At 43.1% G+C, this 10,868-nt stretch overlaps 2 protein-coding genes across 3 annotated transcripts; one reads left to right on the top strand and one right to left on the bottom strand.

The window, feature by feature from the left end:
• The first annotated feature begins 609 nt into the window (after positions 1-609).
• LOC103994379 (putative receptor protein kinase ZmPK1) lies at positions 610-3,283 on the top strand. Its single transcript, XM_009414701.3, has one exon. It carries the CDS (start codon positions 679-681, stop codon positions 3,136-3,138), a length of 2,460 nt encoding a protein of 819 aa, XP_009412976.2. The 5' UTR covers positions 610-678; the 3' UTR covers positions 3,139-3,283.
• Positions 3,284-3,802: 519 nt separating this feature from the next.
• Positions 3,803-9,736, bottom strand: LOC103994030 (uncharacterized). 2 transcript variants are annotated; one of them, XM_009414292.3, is made up of 8 exons: positions 9,341-9,736; positions 8,183-8,359; positions 7,952-8,101; positions 6,176-6,277; positions 6,021-6,091; positions 5,831-5,898; positions 4,142-4,279; positions 3,803-3,956 (listed from the first exon to the last, which is right to left on the bottom strand). In XM_009414292.3, the coding sequence occupies exons 1-8, from the start codon at positions 9,584-9,586 to the stop codon at positions 3,952-3,954; spliced, it is 957 nt and encodes a 318-aa protein (XP_009412567.2). In that variant the 5' UTR covers positions 9,587-9,736; the 3' UTR covers positions 3,803-3,951. The 2 variants fall into 2 exon arrangements, with proteins under 2 accessions (XP_009412567.2, XP_009412566.2); XM_009414291.3 differs by having other exon boundaries at positions 3,803-4,279; positions 9,341-9,728.
• Between the last annotated feature and the right edge of the window lie 1,132 nt (positions 9,737-10,868).

Below are 10,868 nucleotides of genomic sequence, written 5' to 3'. Positions count from 1 at the left end.
ATCGAACTTTGGCACATTTTGTTGAGAATCTTAAATCGAACGACTGCTGTTATTCTCGTGGCTCCAACTTTTGACATAGAGAATTTTATATCGAGAGACAATTCTGAGCTAAACTTGTCATCGTTAAGTTATGGATTAATGTAATATTTGTCATCAGAACTTGACGATATGAGACTAAATCATCTTTTTCGATCCTTATTTTATGCATGAACATCTTCTTAACATTTTTTTTCTTTTACAGTTAATAACTCTCCCCTTCCTTTTTCTTCTGACGCTCATCTCCCTTTTATTAGTAATAACTGATCATAAGATCTATTACTATCACTTAGACCTGATCTGACATCAGCCTTATAAACGTTAACAACGTGGCATTATTCTTAGCCCCATTGTCGACCTCATATGTTTTATTGGTCGACGTGCAAGTCGGCCGATTCAGCACGGGATCATGACCAGGTCAACTCACGTTCTGCGGTCTTTATGGCAGACGTTTAGTGCTTATCGATCGTCATGATGCTTTCCAAACGATCGTTGGTCCATCACATCAGAAGACGACGTATCTGATGAGACTCGAATCTAATCAATCCGAGCGTCTCAACATACACCATAAAAGAAACTCTTGATGGAAGGGAGGAAAACGAAAGAGAAACTTAGGGAAGGCAAATCTTCGACTTGTGCAGGATGAAGAGACTCTCTCGTCCCTGCATCCTCGCTGCTCTTTTGGTCGTCGTCTCCACGCTTCCTCCCTTTTGTTCGGCCATTCGCCGGGATTCTCTCACCAGAGGATCATCGCTCTCCGTGGAGGACGACACCGACATCCTCGTCTCGCAGGACGAGTCCTTCGCCTGCGGCTTCTACAAGGCTGGCTCCAACGCCTACGCCTTCTCCATCTGGTTCGCCAACTCCGCCAACGCCACCGTCGCCTGGACTGCGAACCGCGACCAGCTCGTGAACGGGCGCGGCTCGAGGATCACGTTGCGCAGGGACGGGCGCCTGGAGCTGACGGACTTCGACGGCACGCTGGTGTGGAGCAGCAACACCAGCTCCGGCTCCGCTGACCGCGCACTGCTGCTGAACACCGGCAATCTTGTGGTGGTCGACGCCGACAACACAACTCTGTGGCAAAGCTTTGATTCCCCCACCGACACTCTCCTCCCCATGCAACCCATCACCAAGAGCACGCCGCTGGTCTCCGCGTCCGCTTCGGGTTTGCTTTCGTCTGGCTACTACAGGTTCTACTTCGACACGGACAACGTCCTCCGCCTCATCTACGACGGGCCCGACTTTTCCAGCATCTACTGGCCTAATCCCATGTACAATGTGTGGGTGAACGGTCGAACCAGCTACAACAGCACCAGGAATGGTGTTCTTGATGAGATGGGGTATTTCTACGCCAGCGATCAACTGGAGTTCAATGCCTCTGACTACGGCCATGGGATCACAAGGAGGCTAACTCTGGACTACGACGGCAACCTTCGACTCTACAGCCTAAGCAAGCAAACCAGGACTTGGTCGGTGGTGTCATGGCAGGCGGTTCTGCAGCCTTGCCACGTGCACGGCACCTGCGGCCGAAACGGGCTCTGCGTCTACTCCGCCAGGGTGCGGTGTACCTGCCCACCCGGTTTCGAGGTGAACGACCCAAGCGACTGGAGCAAAGGTTGCAAGCGCAAGCACAACATCAGCTGCCATCCTCACCAGAATCGGTTCTTGAGGCTTCCCTATACGGATTTCTGGGGGTTCGATCTCAACTACACCAGTGGTCTTTCGTTCGAAGAGTGCAGGAAGATCTGCAGCGAGGACTGCTCATGTGAAGCTTTCGGGTATAGGCAGGGATTAGGACAGTGCTATCCCAAGACCACCCTCTTCAATGGCAGATCATCTCAGAGTACCAATAACACCATCTACATGAAATTCCCGAGAAATGTAGGAGAACACTCGCAATACCCTGTGATACTAGCGGCGGCTGAGGAACTTGTTTGCAATGACGCCAAGGTGCAACCTTTGGCGGGTCAATCCGAGTTGCGTCGTAAAGCAGGAGGAAAGACCAAGTGGGAGTACTTCTACGGGTTCGTCACGGCGTTCTTCGCGGTAGAGGCTCTCTTCATCGCATCTGGTTGGTGGTTCATCTTCAGGAGGGAGAAGAAGCGGAGCTCAACGGACGAGGGATACCAGGCGATATCGAGCCAGTTCCGGAGGTTCACGTACGCAGAGCTGAAAAGAGCCACGAGGGACTTCAAGGATGTTGTCGGAAGGGGAGGTTCCGGAGCCGTCTACAAGGCGGCCTTGGACGACGAGCGGGTGGTAGCGGTGAAGAAGTTGGAGGACGTGATTGAAGGAGAGGAGGAGTTCAATGCCGAGCTGAATCTGATCGGGAGGATATACCACAAGAACTTGGTCAGGATGTTCGGCTTCTGCTCCGAACGCTCGCACAGGCTCTTGGTCTCCGAGTTCGTCGAGAATGGTTCCCTGGACAAGGCTTTGTTCGGCGGTGGCGCCGCCGGTAGACTACTACGGTGGAGCCAGAGGTACCAGATCGGAGTGGGCGTGGCCAAAGGATTGGCGTATCTGCACCACGAGTGCCTCGAGTGGGTCATCCACTGCGACGTGAAGCCGGAGAACATCCTGTTGGACCAGGATTGGGGGCCAAAGATCGCAGACTTCGGGCTGGCGAAGCTGTTGAACAGAGGCGGAGTAGGCTCCAACCTATCGAGGATTCGAGGGACGAGGGGATACATCGCGCCGGAGTGGGCGTCGAGCCTTCCCATCAACGGGAAGGTGGATGTGTACAGCTACGGGGTGGTGCTCCTGGAGCTGGTGAAGGGGGAGAGAGTCTCCAACTGGGTGGCGGACGGGGTGGAAGAGGTGGGCATGGTGCTGCGGAGGACAGTAATGATGCTCAAGGCGGCGCTGGAGAGCGGAGACGAGGCATGGATCGGCGAGTTCGTAGATCACAGACTGGAGGGGGAGGTAAATTGGAGGCAGGCCATGGTGATGATGGAGATCGCGTTCGCTTGCTTGGAAGAGGAGAGGAATCGAAGGCCAACCATGGATTCGGTGGTGCAGATGCTTCTCTCATGTGATGATGAGATCCCGGCAGGTGGCCGAGACAAGAAGCAAGTCATAATCAGTAACGGACCTTAAAACGAGTCCCTAAATAGATGATAGATGATGATGATTATTATTATTATTATTATGTAGGTTTAAGAGCATCGTAAAATACGTGTATGCTGGTATGAAGAGCTGCTGCTATACGTGTGTTACCTACCTTAGGAAGAAAGAATGTTTGAATCCCTTAATCTAGAGAATGTACGTTTGAACTAGAAATATTTACTAGCAAACAAATATCATGGAACTAGAAATATTTATTATCAAACAAACATCATGGCACTCGCTTTCAGACTGCTCCGAGGAGAGAGATCAAAGAACCTTGGACCACTAACACCGACGACCCTCCTGCTTACGACGAAAGCATTCACCTCCGTTTCACGAAGCAAACCCCACAGCTACAGGCCAACAAATAGAAACCATTATGGCGACAAGCCATCCCCGTCTTTGTCTACCGCCGTGGCCGGCGGGGTTTGCGCCCGGGTGACTGACTTGACTCCATTGAAACGTCACATTCAAGATTCCACTCCACAATAAAAGACCCAATGAGAACTTAATACCAATTTAAAGCTTGCCCCCGGATTCCTTCACCAATAAACATTACTAGATCTGCTATCCATCGTTAGCAAACAAACAAGAGGGGTAAAAAAAAATAATCTCAAAGCCTTAAATGATGATGGTCAAAGCAAACTCTCACCAATATCAAAATGATGGCTGATGAATTAGTCTAAACGAGTAACCAGTTGCATCCACAAAAAGCCTTTTCATCTATACAAAAATTAAAGAATTTTCATGGCAGCAACAGCAAAACTCGCCACCATGGGGGAGTCCTGAAAGATGCATACTTTTCTACCCTGTATCATCAAACAAAGTCAAAAAATGTGCCCATGGCAGATGTCAAAGACCGAGGAATGCTAATAATGGAGTTGTGAGCATTAATCATCTGCTGATATGCTTGAAAAGATTGATTTTAGAGTCTCGTAGGTCATGAAAACAATGCCCACACTGGGGACAACTTTGAGGTATTCAGGCAAGATACCTCGGTATAAGCCTCGAAATCCTTCGGTCCTAATTATATGCTTAAACGTCCCAAAGACGCCTGACTTATAGACACAAGCCCTTCCAGCTGCCCCTTCCAACTGCATTCTTCGCCTCACGAGATCCAACGGGAATGTCACTGCAAAATCATACTGCAGACGTAAGCAATATAGATTCCTATACAGTGGACCAAAAAAGACACTCAAGTATGACTAACATAGGAAAGTTGCAGTTCCTCAAAAATTCATCCTGCATGCTAGTCTATGCAAAAGTCAGTCCACAGAAAGTACTTTCAAGTTTAGAACTATATTAAGATCTTAATCTATGCAAAAGTCAGTCCTAGGATGGAAAAAAAAAAAAAAAAAGATATTGATTGATTTTTTTATTAATAAATGTTAGTTCTTTCAATCCAACATCTATTTTTTTTCCCCCATATGCTCCTCTCTCCTACCTATCTTGTGAATTATACTTGATTTTACTTATTGCAGGTAACCATGACTAAAAGACATCTGCCATAATCAGGAAACTAATAGATCCCATTTGATTTCGTTTGATTCCACAGCTATCTTCATGAAACAGCAATGCTGTCGTCTTGTCATTTTCAGCAGCATCATTCTGGCTACTTCTGACATAAGCCTTCTGTTCTGACAGCACACCCTTCTGTTTATAACAAAGCTTCTCTCTGCCAACAATTCAGCCATGACTGGAAGGAAAGTGTACCCAAATTCAACCATGCATAAATGCATATTCCGATTTGATCAACCCAGTTACTATATCACATTTGACTAGACATATCTTTATAAAGACTTTTTTTTCCTGCATCAACTATAGGCACATCTAAGATTTGCTATTCGTTAAATAGGCCCTCAGAAATAACCAAATACAACGCAAAATCCGAAGAATATGAATCTGAATTAAATGATGATGGGACCTGTCATATGGATGAACCAACAAATTTTCTAGATTAAAAGGTCATTATCTTCTGCCGACAATAGATAAGTAACATGAATGGCATACCTACCATATATGAACTTCATTTGGCATGCTTTATCACTTATACCATGACTCCAACAGCAAATTCAATTTATTACATTTGACATTTATACTTAGCTATAAGTTAAACATGGTCTAGAGAATGACAAGTGATTAGTCATACCGTATAACCATATGAATTAGCCATTATGTAACACAAGTGGATAGAATACACCCGAAGCTAAGTTTGCAAGGCCATAAATGAAAAATGTGCATATTTGAATCTCAATAAGAACAAGCATGACAAGCATTCCCAGCTTTACAAGGTGGATTAAAACAATTAGTAAGAAACTTCATCCTTACAAGGTAGATTAAAACAACTAATAAGAAACTTCATCCAAAAATACATTCTTATGTATGAATCAACAATAAAATATGCTTGAAGTCATAAACTTCCACAATGTAATAATCTCATTTGATCTTAATGGAAACTTGAGATGCATCGTAAATTAATATGCAGACCTAGCTTCAATTTGTTTCAAATGCTAATATGCCCAAATAGACCACACAACTGTAGTTTTCTAAGTTTTCAGACTTGTGCATCTAGGTTCTAGCTTTTCACATTCAGGCATCAATTGGTTTTTCATTCATATGAATAACAGCTTAAAATGATGTGATCTAACCTCTACTGTACATTATAAGTTTGTTGGCAATGTACCTGTTGATGATGAAATACCAGAAAGACTTCCACAAGCCAAACTAACCAATACAGGAGAATCATATGGCCTAGTATCAAAAAAAGAAAAAAAAAGTCAAAAAATCACATGTTATACTTATCATTGGATGGAAAGAAACCTCCAACTCAGATTAAAGTTTGCAGCTTATCAATAGGACAGAAATCCAATCACCTCTCAACTTGCCAACGAGATCTCAAAGTTTCATACACAGAAAAGCTGATTGCTATGCTGGGTCCAACACCCTGCAGTTTAACAATGGTCAACACCAACTAAAAACAATTAAAGACCATCACCAGAATCAAAATTAGTTCAATGATTAAGTTTACCATCAATGTTGGTCCAAGTCCCTTGTATAATCCTCTCATACCCTCATCTCTGCAGATAGCATACACAGCATGTGAAATGCCCCTGTAATACATAGTATTCGTCTGCACATTTAAGAGATGAAATAGTCATACATTTGAAGATACTGCAACCCACAAGTCTAAAACTCATATTGTAGCAACCAGAAGGCATTGAATGGGCCGTGAAGGAAGGTAACACCAAGTTGGTGATCGAGTAAAATGCAGAGCTGGTGGTCAACAGTTTATTAACCTTTCTGAATACCCTATCATGCATGTTTATATAGTGGGGAACAAATGTGCCTATTGGTTGGCCAATTTTGCAAAGGTTAAAAGGATTTCTTGTTTTTGGAAGAGGAAGTAACAGGTTGGTTTGGAATTCTTGCTACTTTTTTATCAGCATGGTGCTGGTCATTATCGCTTTTTGAAATATTATATATATATATATATATATATATATATATATATATATATAAGGAGATTAGAGATATACTATATTAGTGCCACAGCAAAATTTGAAAATACGGAGGACTGTAACCCCATTATTGGTAAATCATGAACTAAGATGATATTTATTATTAACTTTTGCATAAGTGAGTGTTAACTTAAAAATGATACACATGTTTCATTCTCATCCACAATGTGCAGGTAATCAATTTTATATGCATTGATGAAGGACACAATTGACTTACTTTTTAAACTCAACAAACCTTTAATTTCAAAAATTATCAAGTCCAAACATTAAAATTAATGGGTTGAGCATTATCAAACAAAATAAACAGTAAATTTTCAAAACAAAAGCAAGGAGTATGTGATACATGAATGAAAAAGAATAACAAACAGAAAGGAAAAAGCAACCATGTGATTTCTTTGCTCATTGGCAAATGAAAAAACCACAACAAATAATAAGACTTGTGCTACTCAAAGCAAAAGCTCTTTTATGTTAATACCCAGCAGCCAACATCTCATAAAAAAGCAGAAATAAGATAAAGCAGTAGGAGAGCTGACAATTATTGCAATCAAACTAGCGCTCTCAGGTGCAAAGTGACTTCTTTTGTTGACATAGGGAATCATGTCGCTACATGTTGAACCTGAAAAAGTCCAAATTAAATTCCACTGAGGCTGGCCAGCTCATCCGCAACATCAGCAATAAATCTAGATGGTGAATATTCTCTCAACTGTCTGGATAAGGGGAATCTTCTACAACTATAAAGTGGTCTAAGCACTAATAAAAAGAGGGCTCCTGCAGGTACAGACAGGAGCTATCTTGCCACAGAGAATAAACAATTTCCTCACTAACTTGTCATAGCTTGAACATGAGCATTAGAGGAGCTGGGACAGCACAACTTCAGGACATCCACCTCGGAACTAGCTGCCTCAGCCGGACCTCACTTAGCACTTCAACCCATATTACTTGAGAAAAGTGGGTTAGGTCATTCACACTTAGCACTTCAGGTTGAAGATCAATTATGACCTTATGTTGTAACTAGAAAATAAAAATTATACCCACATACAAAACAAAACCATAGAAACAGAAACAAATTATAACTGCACATTCAAGTGAAATAACACTTGAGCTTCTGCATACCACAACCATTATCAATTTGCCAAAAGATTAAATCAAATAAATGTGTTTGATATGGATTCCAGAAAGGCAAATATGGCAAGAACTTTTTGTTGGATCAAAAAGTGTGAGATTCACTATTAATGTAAGACTAACAGACTGAATCCGGCTAATTGACAGACAAAGGAAGCAACTACCTGAGCTGCAAGACGTGTTCTAACAAGATCCAGCGGATATGTGACAGATGCAGCTGTTATTCCAGCCAGACCTCCACCAAACAACCGCACGCAGACATCTGCACTCACACTATCTCTATGCCTATCTAGCCCAGGAATCAATTGCAGTAGCTGCATTAGATTATAAATTTAAAACAGAAATCAGTGGTGTTGTAAAACATAAGATTTATTTCAGTACTGAACTTCACTTACATTCTTGTATCGCTCATAAGCATAAAAACTTATAGAAGAATAAGGTAAGCGATGAGCAATTGTCACCAAATTTCCTTTCCAAAATGCTCTAAAACCTTCTTCATGAACAATACGAGAAGCTTCATGCCATATGCTAGCTTTCCTTAGAGTTGCAACATCAGAGTGCATTCCTTGCACCTAAATTTGGGATGCCATAAACTACAACCATGAGACTCATATATGAAAAGGACAAATAGATGAATCTTTGACTAGCTGGAATAAAAAGGTTGAATACTGGACACAAAAATGGCTTAAAACCTACAGGAAACTAGATAAAGAATTAAAAGACGAAGTCCTTTGATAGCACCATAAAAACAAGAAAAGATTTTAGCCCTATAAAAGATTTTCTTCGAGGGATATTGTAGACAATAAAATGTTCAATGAATTTTAAGCAGATTTAGCAATCATGAGAAGATGGGAATTAAAACCATTTGAGTCACTTAGAACCTTAAAAAACTGTATGAGAAATGAAATCAAAGAAGTCTGATGAGTCCTTAATAGACGCCACATTTTATGTTTTTAAGCCTCATAGTTGTATATTCATTTATAAGGCCATCAACTCTGGTGAAAGCATGACTAGCTTCCCTTCATTAGCAATCTTCATAGCATTATTGTATGACGTCCAACATCATAACTTACACAACCAGCATACAGCAAAATGCAACAACTACGTGTCGGGGACAAGCTACCATTTCATGCCATGAGATTGCCTAAGGGTGGAAGCCCCAAGAAATCTTAATCCAAACTAGGATGCTGAGTTTTTTAACATCTGATATCCGTCGTAACTGTACTGATCTACAAGTGCAGAAATGATAAGGCTTGGGCTCCATTTGTGCCAAACCATTTAGAGATTATCTGGAAGCCATAGGCCAAGAAAAAGTCCATGATACGAAAGACTGTGACTATTGAATCAGCAAATCAACGAGAGTGCGGCCAAGAACGCTCAGCTCGCCTTTTCCTCAAACATAATTTAGGTGCAACAAGATGTAGCCAGAAATAATATTCAAATAAAATCGAGGTATATCTATATACTTGTAGATTTATGGAGCACAAGAACACAGGGAAGAGCAAAAAGTTCGTCTTCCCGGTCGCCAAAGAGAAGGAAGAGCGAGAAGTTACCTGCAAGAGGATGGTAAGGCGAGCAAGAGGAGCCGTGCACGTCTTGCTGACCGCCCCGGCGACTCCTCCGGCAATAAGGTGCGCAACCGTCCCGATCTGCGGCTGATGTTTCAACTGCTGACGCTGCTGCTGGTGGTGATTCTGCTGCTGGTCGTGCGCGGAGTACCTCCTTGCCCCGCCGTCTACAGCGCCTCCGCCATTGCCGTGGCCAGAGGAAAGAGCTCCCACCCGCGCCTCCGTCTGCATCTCCGGCCGCTGCTTCTCCTCCTCCGCTCACCCCTAATCGCTTCGCGCAGAACCTAGATTGGTGCCGGAGCAGCTCCGGCGTTCATCTGCAGCCTCGCCCGAATCGAACCGAAACCCTAGAAAAGAAACCCTCGCTGATAGCCTGCCCTTTGTCTCTTGGGAGAGCAAATTGGGTAATATTTCGTTTTAATTCTTCGGTTTTAAAATTCGTCCACAGCCACCGACCCAGATAATGTGTGGACCAGGTGAGATTCAGCTGCGGGGCCTCCCGTTTCTGCCAATACGAACGTCGGTAACAAATCGAACAGGTGAGATTATTTATTTCTTTTTTTCTAGAACACGAAATAATCGCGATGTGGTGGAATCGGACGGTCAGGATGCGTCCGACAGGTTATATCAGAAGCAACCGACCTTGGGAAGATAATGGCACGTGAGAGAATATGCTGTGGTGCCGAAGCACTAACTCCAGTTGGGGGATTCTTGGAATATCCCCCGTGTTGCTTCGATCCTACGCGACGAGCGTACGTACATAGTTCCGTATAAAAATCTGATGCAGTATGTTATCCCTGTAATGGACTCCATCAAAATGATCCAACACAAGGCTTGTTGTGCAGGCAGTGCTTTGAGATCAGGTCACGTGTGATTAGGTTCGAGTTAGTTTGTGGACTGTGTCAATTTTGCATAAGGTTTGATCCAATCCAACCCAACCTGAAGGGTTGGATTCAAATGATCAAGCCCATGAAGGCCCATTAAGGCCCATATAGTAGTGCCCGATTGTTACAGTAGTGTCGCCCACGTGACTCGCTCTCCGGCTCGGCTATATCACTTTGTGTTGGCTGTCTTTACTATTAAGGCGATTACTATTAAGGAATGAGCCAAATTATTATTAAGGCAATCCATGGAATGAGCCAAATCAGTATTAAGGCGATTGCCATGAAAAAGCTCCTTTTTTAATTTTTTTTTTCCGGAAGGCATATCTGTTTTTTTTTTCCTATGATATCTCTATTTCTTATAAATAATAAATATCTCTTATTGTCATCTATCATCTACTATCTTCACCTCATTGTCTTTTAGGCTCGATAGTAGTTGAGCCCTTTCATGCATCGTGATCATCGATGAGGTTTTCCCTTTATCCTCCTTCGCATGGTTCATTGTGCTATGTGTCATTCATGTGAATCCACTTATCGCTCCATTACCTTAAGCGCTAGCATCTCTCTCCCATGGTTGTCACAAGTGTGACTCTTATTTTTTATGGATCCTACCTTCGTCGTCACTCGAAGAC

Source organism: Musa acuminata, chromosome BXJ3-8, assembly GCF_036884655.1.
Source record: "Musa acuminata AAA Group cultivar baxijiao chromosome BXJ3-8, Cavendish_Baxijiao_AAA, whole genome shotgun sequence".
Classification (NCBI taxonomy): domain Eukaryota; kingdom Viridiplantae; phylum Streptophyta; class Magnoliopsida; order Zingiberales; family Musaceae; genus Musa; species Musa acuminata.
This window is presented reverse-complemented; position numbering and strand designations above follow the sequence as displayed.

Coding starts and splice junctions, on each gene's coding strand:
- LOC103994030 (XM_009414291.3), bottom strand. CDS start 9,586: ATGCAGACGGAGGCGCGGGTGGGAGCTCTTTCCTCTGGCCACGGCAAT. Junction 8,360..9,340: donor GCCTTACCATCCTCTTGCAG/GTAACTTCTCGC, acceptor TCCCAAATTTAG/GTGCAAGGAATGCACTCTGA. Junction 6,092..6,175: donor GACTTGGACCAACATTGATG/GTAAACTTAATC, acceptor GTTAAACTGCAG/GGTGTTGGACCCAGCATAGC.
- LOC103994379 (XM_009414701.3), top strand. CDS start 679: ATGAAGAGACTCTCTCGTCCCTGCATCCTCGCTGCTCTTTTGGTCGTC.